We start from the raw sequence: 20,700 nt of genomic DNA, 5'->3' as shown, positions 1-20,700 counted from the left end.
TTTCATCCCTCTATTTGGATATGTTCCTATCCCTGTTCTACCTGTTTGTTTTTATCCTATTTGGGCAAGTGCAATCTTATGCCATGTTGAGCCCTAGGACCCCCAGTTTTCCGCCTTTCCTCCCCGCCACGTTGCCACCCCAGGTCGCCACCATGCCCCAGCAGACCGAAGTCAACCCGCAGCCTGATGTTACCACGTTCCAGTTGTTACAGTCAGTGCATCAGCTGTTATCGAGCCAACAATGTTCCCCCTCTCCCACACACAATATCTCATGGCCCCAGTGGGATGGTCAGCCCTCTTCGTTCAAGCGTTTCTTCAATCAACTGAAGCTTAGAGCCCGGATCAGCCATCGCCACCGCCTCACTCCCAGCGAAATATGTTTCGAAATCTTTATGAGTATTCCCCAAAGCCAGCAGCCACGTTTGGATCTTTGGCTCGATCAAGGGGAAGCTCACGACTGGGACTGGGAGAAGCTTTTAGAACACATCAACGACCAGTTCACCGACAAGCAAGCTGTGATGAAGGCAGGTCAGAAGTTGATGACCATGAGAATGGGAGAAGCGCAGACTTTCAACGCGTTTCTGCAAGACTACGAATATTCGCTGAGCGCCTGTGGAGGTTGGCATTGGCCCGACAGATGCAAGATCCTATTCATAGATGCGGCCCTCAACGACACATTACAGTACCACCTCACTCCGAAGAAGTTACCCGACGACGATTACAACAAGTGGGTGACGAAAGTACGGACTATAGCTGGAAGAGTTGAGTGCTTGCCGCAATACGAAGCAAGATATAGAGAAGGATCTAGCAGCACGTGGTATGTGCAACAGCCAGTCGACCAAGAGGAGTTCCCGATCCCTGAAGCCGCGGAAGAATCGACAGACGAAGAAGACACCGAAGACGGACCCGAAGTACAGGTCCGGAAAGTACAGTTTCAGCAGAAGTCAGAAGTAGCAGCGTTGATCTCCCAGTTGGAGACCGCTGCCAAGATTATAGAAAAGAAGAGCCAGCAGAAGTTTGCTGAACCCCCGAAGCCACGAGCGCCATGGAGAGCGCAATCTGATATCGAAAAGGCACGACTACGACAAGCCTGTTTGTTAAGGTGTGATTACGCTAAGCTGGATCTTCACAGAAAGGGACACAGAGGGACAAAGATCTCGAATTGAAGAACAAAACTAAACTCTCTAAATGGTGTAGAAACAATGCGACTATTTATCCTGTTGGAAAGGGAGGCAACCGACGATCGGCGGCGACGACAACTAGTTCCTCTAGGAAGTGCCGTTAGTCTTGGTTCTGGTCTGGCATTAGTTTTGCCGTACCAGCGCCGGACTAGTCCTTCGAGGATACGCCGTTAGTGTTGGTGTCGGGCTTCCGTCGGTCCTTAAGGGTGCAACCCCAACAGATACGCCGTTAGTGTTGGTGTCGGGCTTCCGTCGGTCCTTAAGGGTGCAACCCCAACATCAGCCTCTCTTCCTCCTTTTGCGCGTCGTTTTGGTTCCTTTTTGGCTGAGCCATAGTTTGTAGGCGTCGGTATCGACCAGAAGGTCGACTGGTTCCCAGCCAGGTCTGACGTAGCCTTTCCATTTGACTTTGACTTGCTTGACACCGTTAGAAGTGCGTTCGCCTAGGATCTTTTCGACCTCCCAGTATTCTTCACCATTGATGACTTCCATAGGTGCTGGTCGATCGTCGTGAGTCTTTTGGGAAGGGAAAGCGTCGTTGGCAGCTGAGCGAAGGCGATCGGCATGGTAGACGTCGTGAGCAGTTGTACCCGGTACTTCAAGACGATAAGTGTGAGGGGTAACTTGTTCCAACACTTTGCAGTATTGGTATTTTGCTCTAAGTTTCCTGCCGAGGCCTGAGCCTTGTTGTTCAGGGCGTAGGGTGAGCCAAACGTATGAGCCTGTAGGAAAATCTGGTGCAGGACGTCGGTGTTCATTCTCGCGTTGCTCCATCTCCGCTCGTGACAAAGAAAGGTTGGCGTGGGCCCATTTCTGGGCGTCTCTCAGGCGTTGGATGACCCTCTCAGCCTGTCCGAGTGGACCGTTATTGTCGGGTTCGACAGGCAATGGTGGTGCGGCGAAGACTCGTGGGTGGTAGCCGTGAGACAAGAAGAAAGGTGAAACATTAGTGGCAGAAGATGGGGTGGCATTGATGCTGAACTCGACCATGGGCAGTAGATTGAGCCAGGCGGGGCCTTCAGCGCTGAGTTTGGCAAGTTTGACTTTGATCTCAGCGTTCATCCTCTCTGCAGCTCCATTGGTAGCCGGATGGTAAGCTGTTGTGGTTAGCCTTTCGATCTCTAGGCGTTTGCAGAGGTGTCGCCAAGCTGCGTTGACAAATTCGCGGTCAGACAAAATAGATTTTGGCATGCCGTGGTGTCGGTAAAAGTGGTGGAAGAACATATCTGCAACAGATTCCATGTCGAGGGCGTCGGCGGGAATAAGGATGACGCCCTTGGATAGACGGTCTATAACAGTTAGGACGTGGGTGTAGGTGATGCCGCCTTTCTGTGCTGGTTCCAAAGGTCCGATAAAGTCGATGGCAATCTCGGCCCAAGGCTGGTCGGGAATTGGCAAGGCTTTGAGGGTGGTGTCCTTGTTGTCGCGACGAATGTTAGAACTACCACAAATTTGACAGTTGCGGCAGAAACGGCGGATATCTTCGACGTAGCGGGGCCAGAAAAACTCTCTAGACAGCTCGACTTGCATGACGTTCTTTCCGGGGTGCAGCATCATGGGCGAGTCATGAATGTTCTGTAGGATGGCGGTTCTCAATGGCTCGTTAGTAGGTACCCATAGTTTATTCCGAAATCGAATAGCGGATTTGGCGTCCAAAGAGCAGTCGGAAATGTTGACTCTCAACTTGTGTCTGATTGTTTCGGGCCACTGTGACAGTCCATCTGTCAACGCTTTATGGATAATGGCGTATTCATCATCGGCAGCACAGGCATCAGACCAGAGTTCCCGTAAGGCAGGCGGAAGTTCGGGGGTAGAAGGGGCTTCTGGCGTGTTGGTGGTTTGTGTCGAGAAAACTTTCAGGCCGTTACCGTCGTGGTGCAAGATAGTGGCTAGTCGGTCGTTGTAGCGCGCGTCATTCGTGTTGTCTGGGGTGTCGCGGCGAGAGAGAGCATCTGGGAGAGGGGAGAGTTTACCAGGACGGTGGACGATGGTGCAGTTGTATTCGCTCAAGGTCAGGTACCATCTAGCTTGGCGTTCGGACAAGTGCTGCAACTTGGTAAAATGCAGCAAGTTTTTATGATCTGAGACGATGGTAAACGTCTCCTTCAGGCCCTTGAGTTCGCCACGCCATTCCTTCAGGGCACAGACAACAGCCAACAGCTCTTTGTCGTGGATCGGGTAGTTGCATTCGGCGGCAGTCATTTTGCGGCTGAAATAAGCACAAGGCCTAGTTGATCTATCGGGCTGCGTCTGTAGAAGCGCTGCACCGAGACAGTAGCCAGACGCGTCTGTCTCAACAACAGTTGGCAGATCTGGATTGTGCGTGCAGAGGACAGGGGTCGAGGTGAATGCTTCTTTTAGAGCCTGGAAGGACTCTTCTTCCTTTTCGCCCCACTGGAAGGCCTGGTCTTTCTTTGTCAACTGTAGCAAGGGAGTCGCTAGAGTAGTGAAATTTCTGACAAAGGTGCGGTAGAAATTGCATAGACCGAGGAAGGCTCGAACGTCCCTGACCTTCTTGGGCGTTGGCCAGTCCGACACTGCAGAGACTTTGGTTGGGTCGGTTGAAATCTTGCCGGGCTCAAGGATGTATCCCAGGTACTTCACTTTCGATACCGCGAACTCACATTTATCAATGTCGATTGTCAGTTGGCCCTCCAGAACCTTTGCTAAAGCCAAGTTGACCTTCTCGTAGTGGTCCTCTAACGTGCCGTCGGTATAAATCAAGATGTCATCGACGTAGGCAGAGCACCACACATCCAAGTATGGGCGTAGCAGACTGTTCACAAAACTTTGGAACTCTGCAGGCGCGTTGGCCAGACCAAAAGGCATGACGTTCCACTCAAAAAGGCCTTGTCGCGTTCGAAAAGCGGTCTTCCACTCATCTCCCTCGGCGATTCTGATGTTATGAAACGCGGAAACAACGTCGAGTTTCGTAAACCACTTAGCTTTGGAAGCATTAGCTAGGGTCTCGCTGATGTTTGGGAGTGGGTACCGATTCTTTTTCATAGTCGCGTTTAGTGCACGATAATCTACACAGAAGCGGAGGCCGCCACCAGGCTTTTTCACGAATAGGATGGGAGCAGCAGCAGTGGACTGGCTGTGGCGAATGTAGCCTTTTTCCAGCAATGAAAGAAGCGTCTGGCGAAGAACCACGAGTTCTTCTCTGGTCATGCTATAAAGGGGGCCCCATGGAGCTTCTTCGTCGGGCACGGTCAACTCGATCCTATGATCCTGGCCAGGCCGGCGGGGAGGCATCTTTTTAGCAAATTGTGCGTCTGGATCAAACACCTTGACCTTGTCGTGCTCGATCCAAGCTGGGATCTTCTTTTTCCACTCTCTGGGGTTGGCTGGTACTCTATCTTTCTCCAAACGGGCCAAGGCTTTATTGATATCTTCGATTGAAGCTGCAAAAACCCGCAGCTTATCTCTCTTGGCGGCGCGGAAGAAGGTGCTCGCTCTGTTTATTCGTACCATGGTAGAGCGGAAGGTATGGTTTGTCGTCGCCTTTCCTCGAGCGACAATGCCGGATTTAAATCTAACTGTGTCGGCTTCACAGTCTATCCTTGCCCCTTGTTTCTTGAGCCATGGGTATCCGATCAGGATGTCTTCGGCTAATTTTGGTACTACCCACGCCACATGTTTTTCTATGTGGCCCGATATGTCAATTTTAAACACGGCTAGTCGGTCAACCGTGACGGTACTCTTTGAATTAAATGGTACCAGCGTTCTGGGACGCGAACTGAAAAGCGTATCAAGTTCCCATTTCTTTACAAGGTCACTGCTGATCATAGAGGGGGAAGCGCTACCGGTGTCAATCAATGCAATCACGGGACAAGTGTTGTTGATCACTGCATCTAATTGAATTGATGTGTTGGTAATAGATCTATTCAACTCTTCCCATTCCTTCACAGCAGCCTTGTCGTCTTTGAAAACCTGCTTGGGCCTCTGACCACGACTTGGGGCAGAGGCGATCAGTTTCCCGAGTCCTCCTCGGCGGTCTCGTAATATTCTTCGCCCTCTTCTTCGAGTACAGGAGGAGGGAGGTTCGTGGCTGCGCGAACACTCTGTTGTACCGGGGGGCGGGCACGCTCGAATGGGCAGTTAGGGGACATGTGGCCACCAGCGCCACAACGGAGGCACAGTCCTCTGGCTCTTCGTGACTGGAGTTCTTCCTTGGAGACCCACTTGGCACGACGGGGGGCACTGTTATGGGTGGGCGCCCAGTCCATGGCATCAGGGGAGTGTTGTGCCGGGACATTGCGGAACTGGGACGTCCGGGCAGGGTTCCTCGGAGGGTGGGCATGCCGACACTCGTCGAGTTTTTGCCAGGCATTAAGCACCTGTTGTGCGTATTGTTCGTAGGTTGGGGGGTCTGGGAAACCAGCCAGGGCAGACATCACTTGCCCGGGGAGGGTGCGCCTCAGATTCATTATGCGCTCTTCGTGGCTCAGTCTATAGCAGCCAGCGATCTGCATCAACCGACTGACCCGAGCCAAATGTTCCGGAGCAGAGGCACCTCGGCATTTGAGGGTGTGCAGCTCCAAGAGTGCACGACGGGAAGCTGAGGTGTCCTCGAAGCAGCTGTCCAAGAATTCCAGGAACTTATCCACGTTCTCCAACGATGGATCGCGGCTCATGCGGGCAATGTAGGTCTGTGCCTGGAGCAAGGCATTGTCGGCTAACAGACCGTAACAGTGCAGAATGAACCCTCCTGCGCCGTTGAAGTGACTGTGGTCGTAGCGGTACTTCATCTCCACGTATGACCGGTACGTTGGGTAGAGATCAGGCCGCGTATGGTCATAACGGACCGGGCGGAGGTCGGAGGAGGTGTTTCGCACAACCACTGGGGTCGCGGGGGCGGAGTTGGGGAGTCCCTGCATTTCGTTATTGTGAGCCATTGTTGCTTCGTGGAAAACCTCTGGCTCACCGGGGACTTCTGGTAGTATGCTGTCTTCTCGGAAGCTGTGGTGGAAGGAAGAATCGTCGTCAGAGGGTGCAAAATAGTTTGGGGCCATAGGGTTTGGCCGCTGTGGATATTCAAATGGCAAAGTAAAAGAAAAGTAAAAATATATCTCGATCCCTCGTCGGGTCGGCGGTAAAGTAAAAAAAAAGGAAAGATAAGAGTGACTTAAGGAAAAATAAAAAAAAAAAAAAAAGGAAAAGGGAAAGGGGGGTTTGAGAATTCGAGATGATGTTAAGGTGTGATTACGCTAAGCTGGATCTTCACAGAAAGGGACACAGAGGGACAAAGATCTCGAATTGAAGAACAAAACTAAACTCTCTAAATGGTGTAGAAACAATGCGACTATTTATCCTGTTGGAAAGGGAGGCAACCGACGATCGGCGGCGACGACAACTAGTTCCTCTAGGAAGTGCCGTTAGTCTTGGTTCTGGTCTGGCATTAGTTTTGCCGTACCAGCGCCGGACTAGTCCTTCGAGGATACGCCGTTAGTGTTGGTGTCGGGCTTCCGTCGGTCCTTAAGGGTGCAACCCCAACAGATACGCCGTTAGTGTTGGTGTCGGGCTTCCGTCGGTCCTTAAGGGTGCAACCCCAACACTGTTTCCGTTGTTTAGAGCAGGGCCATCGTTCGTTTAGGTGCCCGAAGTTTCGCCCAGCAGAATCGCCCGCAGAAGTACATGCAACGACAACCCCGGAGAACCACAGTATCGACAAGAAGGTTACCAGGAGAGAATCCCCCACGAAGGACCGGCATGAACCTATTTCGCCACGAAAGACAAAGATTACGGATGCCCCCAAACAAGCGATTTCCCAGATGCATTCGTCCCCGTTCCTGATCGAAGCTTTTATCGACAACTCCTTCTACTGTGACGCCTTATTCGATAGCGGGTGTCTTGTGACGTCAGCCTTCAACGAATCGTTGGTGAAAAAGAAAGGCTTGCAACGGATGCCGATAACGAAGCGTGAGCTACGGTTAGCCGAGAATGACGAAAAGAAGAGATGGATTTCGGAAATTGCCTTTTGTGAGCTCGACATCGACGGACGCAAAGAAACAGTCTATGGTTACGTTATCCCCAATCTAGCTTACGACATGATTTTGGGAAAGCCATGGATGGAGCGCAACGATGTCGTTTATTTGGCCAAGGAACGAGTTATTCGTCTAGGTTCCGGAGCTGACGCCCTTATGGTTCGAGAGAAAGGTTGGCTCGACGCGCATGTTCCAGGCGCAAAGGCAAACATGGTTATGGCCTCTGTTTTCGCCGCTGAGATTCGCCATAGCAAGAAAAAGAAGGAAGAGATCCAGGTTTTCGCCGCCACGATCCACGACATCAACAAGGCTCTTGAAGTTAAGCGTCGCATGACCCTAGGAGAGATTACCGAGCAGCTTCCCGAAGAACTGAAGCACCTCGGCCACGTGTTTTTAGACGATGAGAAACGAGATTTGCCGCCCAACCGCCCCGGTATCGACCACGCTATCAAGTTAACCAAGGACAACAACGGCAAAGAGAAAGAAGTCCCGTGGGGCCCGCTGTACGGTATGTCTCGAGATGAACTCTTGGTCCTGCGTAAAACACTTTCGGATCACTTGGACAAGAATTGGATCCGAGCCAGCAGTTCGCCCGGTGGTGCGCCAGTCCTGTTTGTACGAAAGCCCGGGGGTGGCCTACGATTCTGTGTCGACTACCGTGGTATCAACGCCATCACGGAGAAAGACCGCTACCCCCTGCCCCTCATTAGCGAGACGCTGCGTTCGTTAGCCAAGGCCCGTTACTTCACCAAGGTTGACGTCCGCGCTGCGTTTCACAAGATTCGTGTCAAAGAGGGCGATGAATGGAAGACGGCTTTCCGGACAAGATTTGGACTATACGAGTGGCTTGTTACGCCTTTTGGACTTACTGGAGCACCAGCGACCTTCCAAAGATACATCAACAGCACTCTGCGTGAACATTTGGACGATTTCTGTTCCGCCTACCTCGACGATGTGTTGATTTATACCGATGGTAGTCGCAAGGAGCACATGGAAAAGGTCGAGCTCGTGCTGAAGAAGTTGGGAGATGCGGGTCTGTGTTTGGACCTTAACAAGTGCGAGTTCGCAGTTACGGAAACGAAGTATTTGGGTTTCATCATTCAGGCCGGCCAAGGAGTCAAGGTTGACCCAGCGAAGGTTGCCGCTATACGAGAATGGGTTCCGCCGACCAACGTCAAAGGGGTCCGCAGTTTTATCGGATTCGCCAATTTTTATCGTCAGTTCATCGACTCGTTTAGCGAAGTGGCGGCCCCTTTGGTCAGTTTAACGAAGAAGGGTGTCCCGTGGAAATGGGGCCAAGCCGAAGAGAGCGCGTTCGAGACGCTCAAGAATTTGTTCATCACGGCACCAGTTTTAGCAATGTGGGACGAAGACCGAACGACGGTGGTGGAGTGCGACTGCTCTGGTTGGGCACTTGGAGGCACTCTATCCCAGGTTGATGATGACGGCAAGTTGCGTCCGGTTGCGTTTTTCTCCAAGAAGTTGAGTCCTGCCGAAGTTAACTACGAGATTCATGACAAGGAGCTTTTGGCAGTGGTTAAGTGCCTTGAGGAATGGCGAGGCGAACTTAAGAGTTTGGGAGCGCCTTTCAAGATTTTGTCCGACCACAAGAACCTACAGTATTTCATGACGACTCGCAAACTTTCGGAGCGCCAGGTTCGGTGGTCGCAGATGCTTTCGGAGTTCGATTTTAAGCTGGAGTTTCGGTCAGGCAGCAAGAGTGGAAAGCCCGACGCCCTCAGTCGACGACAGCAAGATGTTCCGCAAGGCGAAGATGACGACCGCCTGAAGTCTCGGATCATGAAGCTCATCAAGGACCAATGGATTCCCCACACAGCAACGGTGCCTGTGGCAGCTGGTGACATCGCAGAAAGCCCCGACAATGTCCCGGACGGATCACGACTGTTTGTGCAACCGCACCTCCAAGAGCTTTGGGACCAAGCGAAGGACCACGACTCGGATATGCAGGAAATGTACCAAGCTTTGGCAGCAGGCGAACGAAGTTTTCCCCCGTCGCTGACCAAGAAGATAACGATATCCATAGCCGAGTGCGAATTCGACCAACGTGGAGCACTGTTATATCGCCACAAGTTGTTTGTTCCAGAATGGGAACCCCTACGGACGGCACTGATTCAGAAGACGCACGATTCACACATCACAGGCCACCCCGGACGCGACGGCACGCTTGCCATTCTGTCCCGCGAGTTTTTCTGGCCAGGTATATCGCGAGATGTGAGACGTTTTTGTGCGAACTGCAATGTTTGTGGGCGGTCGAAAGTGTGGCGCGAGCGTAAGAAGGGATTACTGTTGCCGCTTCCGATCCCGCAGCGACCCCACTCGGAGCTGGGTATAGACTTCATGACTGAGCTCCCCGCGAAGAAATCGGGAGATCCCCGCTACCTGATGGTGATTGTTGACCGTCTAACGGGAGGTGTTGCCTTGGAAGCCATGAACACGATGAAGGCCGAACAATGTGCAGAGAGTTTTCTGCAGTGTTACTGGAAGCACCATGGTTTCCCGCGCGCGCTGGTCTCTGATCGAGGCACTAACTGGACGAGCGAGTTTTGGACTCATCTTTGCAAGCTTACTGGTATCGAACAACGGTTGTCGACAGGTTTCCACCCACAGACTGACGGCGCAACGGAACGGATGAATCAAGAAGTTTTGACATACTTGCGATCGTTCATCACCTATTCGCAGTATGATTGGCCAGACTTGCTCCCCTCGGCCATGTTGGCGATCAACAACCGGAATACCTCGATGGGAATGAGTCCGTTTTTCCTGACGCACGGTTATCACGTCAGCCCAATCGAGCAAGTTACAGCAGAAGAGTCCGTTCCGCGAAGGCTAGAACACCGAGACGCCGAGAAGTTCATTCAGAGACTCCACGAAGGCTGGGAGCTAGCACAGGCAGCCATGGCAGCGCGACAACAGGACATGGAAGATCAGGCCAACCGATCGAGAGGCCCCCAGGTTCGGTTCGAAGTCGGAGACACCGTGTGGCTAAAGCTCAAGAATATTTCGACGCCGCAGCTATCAAAGAAGCTTTCCTGGACGAACGCGATGTACAAAGTCAGGAAGATTGTCTCTCCCCACGTTGTTGAGTTGGACGTGCCGACAAATGTTCACCCGAGATTCCACGTCGATTTGCTCAAGCCCGCCAGCCAGAACCCGTTCCCGTCGCAAGAAACGGACGACACGCAGCCGCCGCCAATTGAAGAAAACGAATACGGCGAACCCGAGTACCTTGTTGAACGAATCCTGAGAAGCCGCCAGAGACGCGTTGGAAGAGGCTACCGCAGAGAAGTTCTTGTCAAATGGGCCGGATACGCAGAGCCAGATTGGAGACCGCGCGTTGATTTCGAGGACACCGAAGCGCTTGAGATGTTTGAAGCCGAGTTTGGAACAGAAGACGATGTGGGCGTACCAGAAGCTGACGCCCGGACAGGCCCCCGCACACGGACGAGAGGAGGGGGGTAATGTTACGGGTCGTGGACCCGATGTTGGATCATCTTTGGGCTGATCCATGTTGACCCACTTTTTGTGTGATTTGAAGTTGGGTCCACTTTCGGGTTAGGGTTTGTGGACCCACTTTTAGTCGACCAGGGTGCGACCCACTTTTTGTGTCACAAGGGTCGGGACCCACTTTTATGTGCACGGATGTTGCTCCACTTTTATTGTACAGGGGTCATAGGGCTGGTTGCCCTGGTGGGGCGCACACAACTGGATTGTCGAACGCCTATAAAGCAGAGCCAGTTCCCCCATCTTTAGTTTAGATTTTCTTCTTCCTTTTCTTTCTTTTCTTCCCTATGTTAAAGATAATAAACAGCATTTGGTCATAACTATGAGATTCTCTCATACTTAGTGAAACCCGTCACAGGTTGTTATCTGGTTCGATTGTTACGAACCTGTTACGTCTTGTTTACACGAGACTTATCTTTTGTTCGTAGTTAGATGTTGATTGTTTCTAGCTTGGGAAGACAGAGTTTTGTCAGGAGCGCCGACAACATAAATATCGTCGTCTCCTGCCCTGAGTTGATCAGGTTTACTCTTGTTCTCCAAGCTTAACAATCACATGCACTTGCTTACCTTCTTCTTCTTCTTTATACCATTCTGTTCTTGCTTTCTTTGCAGTTCAACCTTTCTTCTTCTTTGAAGTGTGTGATTGTTCCTCCTCCTTCCTCTTTGTGCCGCTCTATTCTCAGAATAGCCATCTAAGTTGTGTGTTGCCTCTTCATCTCAACCGACCATACGTCTTAGCACTCTGTCTAACTGACGTCTTCCTCCACAGGCCCGACTGTCCACCTCAGGAACCTATCATTGTCCCGAGTCGTTGGCTGTACCCGGAACCCTAATCCTTTCTTCGGGCCCTATCCGTAATACTATGATGGCAATCAGCAAGGCTTCCAGGCGTTCCAGAGGCAACTTGCGGTCAAATTTGCTGCTGCACCCAAGCACCACCTATTACGGATAGGGCCCAAGGAAACCATTAGGGTTCTAGAAAGCCAACGACTCAGGACAATGATAGGTTCCAGAGGTGGACAGTCAGGCCTGCGCGGATATACGGCCGGGAGGAGAGGATAGAACTCTCTAGGTCGTATGGTCGGTTTGAGGTAAAGAGGCACACTCAACTAATTGATCTTATAACACACGGAAGGGAATAAACAATCACAGGAACACTGAGGTAACGAAGACGACAGAAGGTACTGATGCAATGAAGGCTATCAAGAAACAAGTGATAATTAAAGATATAGTACTAAAGAAGAAGGTACTATCGAAGAAGTGATACTATAAACTAGTATACAAAGAAGAATGGCAAAAGGGGTGTATGTGATTGTTAAGCTTGGGGAGCAAGAGTTAACCTGATCACACAGGGCAGAAGGCAACGCTATTTAAGGCGTTGCAGATTCTGACAACAGAGATCTTCCCAAGCTAGAACCAAATCACAGATAACCGAAAGTGGGGACATACGTAACTCAACGTTACCAGACGCTACTATCAAACCGGATGTTAGTTCACGAGATAAACCAACACGGCAGCAGCAGAACTGAAAATCCCTCAAGACACCCAGGCAACGATATGTCGCGTTACAGCGATATCGGCCTAACAGGTGTGGGCCCCACGCTCAAACGCTGTTGACACAAAAGGAACGAGAATAGCAGTCAACTCAGAATAAGCTGCATCAACTGCAGAGTACCGAGTTACCTAATAGCGATGATCTATAGTGTGCAAGCCGGCCACACCCGAGTAGATAAACCGGAGTGACACCTCAAGGTTACACAGACCACCAAGTGGTATAACCGTATCATCATACGTCCTTGGAACATTAGCGTGACACAACGGAAGCGGGGTAAGGTGCCAGGCATAACCCTATGCAATGGCAATGGCAAGAATGGCTATTCATGACAGTATGCTCCTTTTAAATGACTGATTTCCACAGCAGTACTAAGATCGCCACATCCTAGACTAGAATCAAGTCGGAGAATTCGCAAAAGGAAGCCGGGCATCTAGGGACACGGAAGTCCACCGGGCTTTGCAGAATCGGAACAGAAGGAATAAGCCAACCATACGGGTCTAGACACAGCATGACTCCGCAGGCAAGAATTGTAGATCTCGATGCACCAACAACATCGTGACGTATAGGGGATCAACGGAATCCCTAGCATGAAAGCTTGTACATCTGATCAACATAAAACAAGGCCTTGAAGTGCAACGACAACTTCGTAAGGGCCTCGTGTCCACAGACAAGAGGAAGGTAAAAAAGAATGGGAATAACGAAAGGCAACCTCATCAACCGAGGGGCAGCACCAAGGATCTTAAGTGGGAATAAGTTGAGAACGCAGCTCAGTACCCGCAAAGGCAAAGGTTTTTCAACCTTGTTGTCCTCCCTAGTTATGGCATTGGTCATAGAAGTAAGAGCCAGGCCTGTAGGTTATAACAAACAACAATCGCTCAGTTCCATAGCCCATAAATCTGTTGCCTGCAAGATGCAGAAGGTCCCCTGAGAACTACCAAGTTCTGGTAACAAGTGTACACCAGAGTGGCTACTCAGTTGGCACAATCATCAATCGCCGCGACATAATCGCCTCCACAATAGCTAAGAACCCCCTGGGACATGGTTCGATGGATGTAAACGAACACGATTCCGGTTGTGGGAGAATAGACTAACATGTGTAATGGGGACTCATCATCGATCGGGTAATTGGTATATGACAACAGACAGCATGGAAACAAAGACGTGCAGGATCCGTAAAGAGTATTGGTGAAAGGGGAAAACAAGAAATTGGTAAAGTCAGCTTGTCAAACTTGGCAGTGTCGCTGTGGTGCAGTGGTATAGCACCTGGCAAGGCTTTTCGGTTGGCTACCGAGAAGTCGTAGGTTCGATTCCTACCAGTGACGCCAATTTTCTACGAGCAGTCAACCTTAACTGGGGCACTTGGGGTTAGTGCTGCTCGTTGGAAATTCATACCAAAAACTATTCATGTATTTCCTTTCTGTCATAACTTGGGGATTATATTTGTGGGATCTTAGATGTAACTGCCTCCCTGCCAGGGGATTGGAGTATATTATGTGTAGTAGCTAGCTTGTTTGAGATTCCGTTAAACCTTGATTCGTGTATAGTATTAATATACACCTCGCCATAACCCTGTCAGGTTCCATGCGAGTAATGAATAAAAAAAAAAAAAAAAAAAAAACTTGGCAGTATTTCAGCACAAGATACAAGACTGGCCTGCACCACCATAGGCAGGACTTCGAAGAGGGACATCGTGTTTCTTTTAACGAGAAGAAAAACAACAAGATATTGTCCAAAAGAGAGAGGCAGAGAGTAGGCCCAAGTGAAGACACAAAGAGGTCGCAGAAAGGAGACATAGAGTAGTCGCAAGTAGACGTAACAGAGTCGAAGAAAGTAACAGGCAAGAGAGCTGTCCAAAGTAGAGGACACAGAACATGTCACAAGAAGTAGACGTATAGTGGTCGTAAGTAGACACAACAACAGCCGAAAGAAAATAGTCCGAACAGTGGCCTAACGCATTAGACACAACTGTGGCACGAAGACTAGACATAACTGTCAAGAAGTGGGACAGAAGCGAGCTGTTAACAAAGCGAGTAGACAGCAACTGTCAATACCCAGACAGACACGGGCTGTCAGCAAAGCGAGTAGATATAAACTATCAATACCCGGACAGACACGAGCTGTCGGCAATTATAACCCAGCAGGGGTCAAACGCAAGCACCATAGTGGTCAAAGAAGAGACACAAAAAAAGCAGTCGCCGATGGACACACGGTGTCACAAGGAAGAGGCATTAAGAGGTGTCAACCCAAAGAACAGACACGAGCTGTTCGTAGAACCAACGAGCTCAGCAAAGAACAGACACTAGCTGCTGATATCATATAAATAGACCCAACAGGAGTCAAAACAATTAGGCAAGACAAAGGCCAAGAAATACAGACACAGAGGTCTAAAAACAGACATAAACTGTCCAAGAAATCCCACAAGAACTCAATAACATGCTTTGGCACAATGGCAGGTGTGTGAGTAAACTCAACAACAACACTTTATACACTCAGGTACCATGTTGTAACTCAAAGTAATCTGGGAGTTGGCAACATCATTGCTGCAAGCCAAAAGGTGCATAGCTGGTAGACATGGCTTTCTGGAAACCCCCGTTCAGATGTGGCAAGTTGTAACGACTGGTTGATGCGGGACCAAATGAACAGCTTATAAAATAAGGTAGTTGACCGCCCGTAAATCAACAGAAGATCGTACACTGCCTGGTTCCCGAGGACAAAGAATCGGAGAAGCCAACACTGAAGAAGTAGGGGCAATGAAGCCACGTGTGAGCATGCCATCCAGGTTTTGCTTGACAAGTTGCAAATTTAGATGTGCATCATCAGACGGAAGAGTATTGATATGTTCGGCAGTCGAGACAAGATTAACAGCATGACCTGCGTCTTGACAAGAGGTGGTTGAAGGTACACCATCCCGCAAGAACACCGGACGCAAATCATAATAACTGTCCGAACTGCATTCGGGATATCGCTTGTGCACTTGTTCTAGCCGTAGGTCATCCTGATCAACAGGATCGAGAACCTGCTCAGCGGTAGTGCGGTGAGCCCGCCGGTTCTCATTGCTTGCAGTGGAACGCAAAGCTTGAGACGACATTAGCCTAGAGGAACAAAGTGCTTCAACGAAATTAAAGGAGCTGGGACAGAGACAGTGCCATCAACTGACTGTCCACAGAAGAAGAGAAGTAGATTGAGAAATGGAATCAACTAAGAACCAGAAAGAGCCGAGTTATGACTAGCGGACGAAGAAGGTTGTGTAACAACAGCAGCGCTAGTATGATCATAGGAAGACGGGATATCGGCCGTAGTCGAGAGCCGGAACGAAAAGAAGAATAAGGTGTGCTAAAGAATAACAAAGAGTTGGAAGAATGTGTGAGTCTTTAAATGAAGCTTAACAAAATATTACGGATAGGGCCCAAGGAAACCATTAGGGTTCTAGAAAGCCAACGACTCAGGACAATGATAGGTTCCAGAGGTGGACAGTCAGGCCTGCGCGGATATACGGCCGGGAGGAGAGGATAGAACTCTCTAGGTCGTATGGTCGGTTTGAGGTAAAGAGGCACACTCAACTAATTGATCTTATAACACACGGAAGGGAATAAACAATCACAGGAACACTGAGGTAACGAAGACGACAGAAGGTACTGATGCAATGAAGGCTATCAAGAAACAAGTGGTCGCTGTGGTGCAGTGGTATAGCACCTGGCAAGGCTTTTCGGTTGGCTACCGAGAAGTCGTAGGTTCGATTCCTACCAGTGACGCCAATTTTCTACGAGCAGTCAACCTTAACTGGGGCACTTGGGGTTAGTGCTGCTCGTTGGAAATTCATACCAAAAACTATTCATGTATTTCCTTTCTGTCATAACTTGGGGATTATATTTGTGGGATCTTAGATGTAACTGCCTCCCTGCCAGGGGATTGGAGTATATTATGTGTAGTAGCTAGCTTGTTTGAGATTCCGTTAAACCTTGATTCGTGTATAGTATTAATATACACCTCGCCATAACCCTGTCAGGTTCCATGCGAGTAATGAATAAAAAAAAAAAAAAAAAAAAAGAAACAAGTGATAATTAAAGATATAGTACTAAAGAAGAAGGTACTATCGAAGAAGTGATACTATAAACTAGTATACAAAGAAGAATGGCAAAAGGGGTGTATGTGATTGTTAAGCTTGGGGAGCAAGAGTTAACCTGATCACACAGGGCAGAAGGCAACGCTATTTAAGGCGTTGCAGATTCTGACAACAGAGATCTTCCCAAGCTAGAACCAAATCACAGATAACCGAAAGTGGGGACATACGTAACTCAACGTTACCAGACGCTACTATCAAACCGGATGTTTTTTTTTTTTTTTTTTTTATTCATTACTCGCATGGAACCTGATAGGGTTATGGCGAGGTGCAGTAAATCTACACATAGCAAGGTACAATAAAACAACATCCAAACTCCAGCAAAAATCAACGACAAAGGAAATACGTCGTGGTCGACACAGTAATTTGTCCAAAGACACAAGCACCAACTCCTCCTCACTCCTCAACTTCCTCCACTCTCCTCCCACCACTACTTTCTCTTCTCCCCACACCTTCTACCCAGGCCTTCGTGCAAAAACCCGTCTTGCGAACAAACTTCAGCAGCACCTCGGTTCCGTTATTCGTATTGAAGAGCGTCGGGAGATCTAGCGACTTAGGACTCAATGCCATGGCCATCTCTTGACGCTCTGCAGAAAATGCGGCGCAGTGCAGCAGCACATGCTCAACGCTCTCGCTTTCATGTTCTTGACAACGGCGGCACCGGTCCGAGTCCGTCTTCTTGATGAGCAGCAGGTAGGGCAACAAGTTGCCTTTACCCACCTTCATCTGGAAGTACGCCGAGGTTAGCCATCTTGGTCCGGAAACCTTGGGCGCCTTAGCACGGAGAACTGGATCACCACCGATGGTACGCAGGTAGTGCGAGCCGTGGGAGGGACCAGCGGCGGTGTCTCGCTCAAAAGCCCAGAGAGTCTCCCACTTGTCCATGGTAAACCTCCTAACCCTGGCGAAGACACTGCCCAGTGAGCTGAACTTGCGTTCATCATCACTCTCGAGAGCCTGGCGTGCAACCGCGTCTGCAATCTCGTTCCCCACTATGCCCATGTGCCCGGGACACCACATCACCGTGACTGGCGACGTGAATGTACCTAGGACGCGGCGGGCCTGCCACGCGAAGTGGCCGTGTTTGCGGAGCCGCGCAATGGCAGCTTGGCTGTCGACAAACACATAGCAGGGGCGAGCTTGCTTTGTTATTTTTTCTGTTTTGGCGAGGAGCGTGAGTGCCTCCACGATGGCGGCGCTCTCGCAGTCTGCAACCTCCACATCTTGCAGTCGATGACTGACTTTCGTTTTGATTTCACCGGTTTTGGTATCGACCACGCACGCTGCAAGCGAGCACCTGGAGCCTTCTTTGGAGCCGTCCGTATACACGGTGACGGCATCGTTCGGAAGTCTTGACAAGAACTGGGCATGCCTGACGGCAGCGTCCTCCTTGGGTCCAGGGTCGACGACGATGGAGATGCGGTCGGTCAGTGGCGGCTGCCAGGGACTATCCCACTCCTGTCGGCGACGTTCTCGTCTCCACATGCCTGCCACCAATGGCTTCAACTCGCGCATGATGCAGCCGAGTCGAGTCTTGACACTCATGTTATGCCCCAGGAGAGGCAGGTCTGAGTCATCGGGGGCAAGCTCGTCCTTGTCGGGTTGGGACGCAACACGGACGGGATGGTTGCGTTGGAGGCGGAGAGTGCGAGCGGCGTAGGCCATGCGTGCTTTGGCGAATCGAATAGAGGGGGGCGGGAGGCCGGCCTCGACTTCGACGGCGCGTGTTGGTGAACCGCGGAATGTACCTAGGATACGGGCGGCAGCTTGGCTTTGCAGTTTCTGGTATACCCTTTGCAGACTGAGCTGGGGTTTTGACGGGTCATACCAGAGAATTGATCCGTAATCGGCGACGGTACCCACACAGGAGATGTAGAGCTGACGGAGTGCCGCGATGGACAGTCCACGCGTGTTCGAAGCGAGCCGAAGCAAGCCGCGGAACGCGATCTCAGCCTTTTGGGTCCGTGCCTGGACGTGCTGTTTAAACGAAAGTCTGTTGTCGAAATGGAAACCTAGCCACTTGACCATCTTTTGGGGACGCACAGTGACATCACCTACTCGGACAGTTTGGGAGGCCCACTTTGCAGCATCGGTGTAGTGGATGAGCTCAGTTTTGCTCTCTTCAAACTCAATGCCGTAGTCACGAGCCTTGGCCCGCAGCTCCGTCACGAGTTCTTCGAGAAGCGCCGCTGAACGCCTCGGGCTTTTGGACGCCACGGTTACGCTGAAGTCGTCTATATACGACAGCTGAAGTTGTGGTGTGTCGCCGGCCACCCGAGCCACTATATGCCGAGCATACAACAGGAAGAGTAGAGGACTGATGGGGGAACCTTGGGGGATGCCGATGTTAACCGGGGTCATCGGAAACGGCTGACCCTCGATGTGCAGGCCGACAGTACGGTCCTGGAGGAACGAAGCAACCCATTTTCGGAACACCAGGGGAAGACCGAGCTCACGTAAGCTGCGCATCAAGCAGGGCTTTGACACGTGGTCGAAAGCGCCCTTGACGTCAAGGAAGAGAGTGCTTGGAACGAGCTTCATCTCCTTGACCTTCTGCAGGTGGCTGACGTATACGAGAGCGGCGTCCATGGCTGAACGCTGTTTGCGGCCTCCCAGTTGAGTGTCGTCTAGAAGCGAGCTGTCATGGCAATTAGCGAGGTACCCTAAGCGGGTCGCAAAGACTTTCTCGAGCACTTTGCCTAGACAGTTGAGCAGTGAGATGATGCGGTAGGACTTTACGACTGAATAATCAGCCTTTCCGTCTTTCGCGAGCACAATCCCAGTAGCTTGCTTCCAGAGTGTGGGGTGTATTCCGAGGCGAGACAGGGCTTTGTAGACGGAGAGAAAGGGCGCGGGATGGGCCTCAAAGGCGATCTGGATGATCTTGGCGTTCATGCCGTCGGGCCCGGGGGCCTTCTTGGCGTTGGCGGACATGATTGCCTCCTTGATCTCGTGGTCTGTAAGGTCAGGCCAGGGGTATATGCTTCGGTCGGTGTCGTTCGGGGGGGTGTCGTGGGGGGTGTCGTGATGGGGGTCGTGATGGGGGTCGTGTGTATCCGCAATGTCAGGTCGGGGGTCGACACCTGCGCTAGACGTAGCACCCAGTAGCGTCAGGAAAGCCTTTTCCTTCTCCTCGGGGGTATTGGCTAACCCGTCTGGCCCCTGGATGGGGGGGAAGTAACTCGCCGTAGCTGGCTTGGTGTATTTCCAGGCTGTGTAGACCTTTTCGTTGTCAGCGTCAGAAAGAAAGGTAGTCCAGTGAGTAGACTTAGCATCTTCGACAGCATGGGTGTACTTGTTGCGAATCGAATGAAACTCAACCAGCGACAGCCTGCCTCGTCTGTATCTTCTCTCTGCGCGCGATGCGGCCTGACGTTGTGATTGTAGCTCGGGCGTCCACCATGGCTTTGCGCGGGCACTGTGCCTCTTCACTGACATGCACCTCTGACAAGCAGATTGCAGGGCCTCGGAAAGCAGTCGCGCCATTGCGTCACCGTCTGCAGAAATCTCTGCCAGGGACAGCTGAAGCTCAAGGTCAGCCTGGCCAGCCAGCCATTCCTTGCGAAACAGCGACCAGTCGGCCGTCTTGGTGTTGAACGCCGGGTTACGTGTTAGGGTTTTGGGTGTGGTGGTGCTGACGTAATCAAAACTGATGGCCCGGTGATCGGAGCCCGTCTCCTGAAGATACCTCCAGTTCGTAAACAGGCCCGGTCGAGACCGCAGGGAAAATGCGAGGTCGATCACCGAGGTCGTGCTGCTGTTGACGTATGTGCCGCCGTTGCGTTCAACGTAGTCGTCGTCGACAATCAGGGTGGCATTCTGCGACATCAGCCAGTTAGCAAAAGAGTCAGCTCGTGGTTCGTGGGGATGCTCTCGCTGGGAATTCCACCAATGGTGATGGAGATTGAAGTCGCCGAGAAGCAAAGTACTGGTGTCAATATTGCGCGATAAAAGATTGGTGCGCTCAATGGTATAGGGGCGGGGTTGGGTCTCGGGGACAGGCTGCACAGTCAGCTGGCGTTCGTTGTAGACATTGAGAAGCGAAAACGGCTCCGACGCAAGGATGCGCAGGGTCTGAATATCACTCTCAGCATCGCCAAACTCGAACAGCACAGAAAACGGCAGGCCTTGGCGGACGTAGGTCAGGACCCGCGGGCGCAAAGGCATGGCCTCGAGATTCCTAACATTAAACGGCACAACCAGGGTGAAGCCCGGCTGCGTCAATGTTCTATACCCAGCTTTGAGTTTTATGGTATAAGGCTCCTGGATGCAGACAATGTCCGCCTTTCCGGTTGCAGCAGCCTCAAGTATTGTCTCATGAACAGCCTTCATTTT

The 20,700-nt window shown here is 51.1% G+C and overlaps 5 protein-coding genes across 5 annotated transcripts; 2 read left to right on the top strand and 3 right to left on the bottom strand.

The window, feature by feature from the left end:
* Positions 1 to 152: 152 nt before the first annotated feature.
* BROUX77_006106 (uncharacterized protein) lies at positions 153 to 1,166 on the top strand (the record flags this gene model as incomplete). Its single annotated transcript, XM_073751055.1, has 1 exon — positions 153 to 1,166. One exon carries the CDS (start codon positions 153 to 155, stop codon positions 1,164 to 1,166), a length of 1,014 nt encoding a protein of 337 aa, XP_073603976.1.
* Positions 1,167 to 1,460: 294 nt separating this feature from the next.
* Positions 1,461 to 4,655, bottom strand: BROUX77_006105 (uncharacterized protein; the record flags this gene model as incomplete). The annotated part of the gene is made up of 1 exon (XM_073751053.1): positions 1,461 to 4,655. One exon carries the CDS (start codon positions 4,653 to 4,655, stop codon positions 1,461 to 1,463), a length of 3,195 nt encoding a protein of 1,064 aa, XP_073603975.1.
* Positions 4,656 to 5,152: 497 nt separating this feature from the next.
* Positions 5,153 to 6,196, bottom strand: BROUX77_006104 (uncharacterized protein; the record flags this gene model as incomplete). The annotated part of the gene is made up of 1 exon (XM_073751052.1): positions 5,153 to 6,196. One exon carries the CDS (start codon positions 6,194 to 6,196, stop codon positions 5,153 to 5,155), a length of 1,044 nt encoding a protein of 347 aa, XP_073603974.1.
* An 891-nt stretch (positions 6,197 to 7,087) lies between these two features.
* BROUX77_006103 (uncharacterized protein) lies at positions 7,088 to 10,648 on the top strand (the record flags this gene model as incomplete). Its single annotated transcript, XM_073751051.1, has 1 exon — positions 7,088 to 10,648. The coding sequence occupies one exon, from the start codon at positions 7,088 to 7,090 to the stop codon at positions 10,646 to 10,648; it is 3,561 nt and encodes a 1,186-aa protein (XP_073603973.1).
* Positions 10,649 to 16,761: 6,113 nt separating this feature from the next.
* BROUX77_006102 (uncharacterized protein) lies at positions 16,762 to 20,697 on the bottom strand (the record flags this gene model as incomplete). The annotated part of the gene is made up of 1 exon (XM_073751050.1): positions 16,762 to 20,697. The coding sequence occupies one exon, from the start codon at positions 20,695 to 20,697 to the stop codon at positions 16,762 to 16,764; it is 3,936 nt and encodes a 1,311-aa protein (XP_073603972.1).
* Positions 20,698 to 20,700: the final 3 nt, after the last annotated feature.

Source organism: Berkeleyomyces rouxiae, assembly GCF_048999995.1.
Source record: "Berkeleyomyces rouxiae strain 22BRR77 chromosome Unknown BrBRR77_ptg000007l, whole genome shotgun sequence".
NCBI lineage: Eukaryota > Fungi > Ascomycota > Sordariomycetes > Microascales > Ceratocystidaceae > Berkeleyomyces > Berkeleyomyces rouxiae.
Note: the sequence above shows the minus strand (reverse complement) of the source record. Positions and strands in the feature narration are given on the sequence as shown.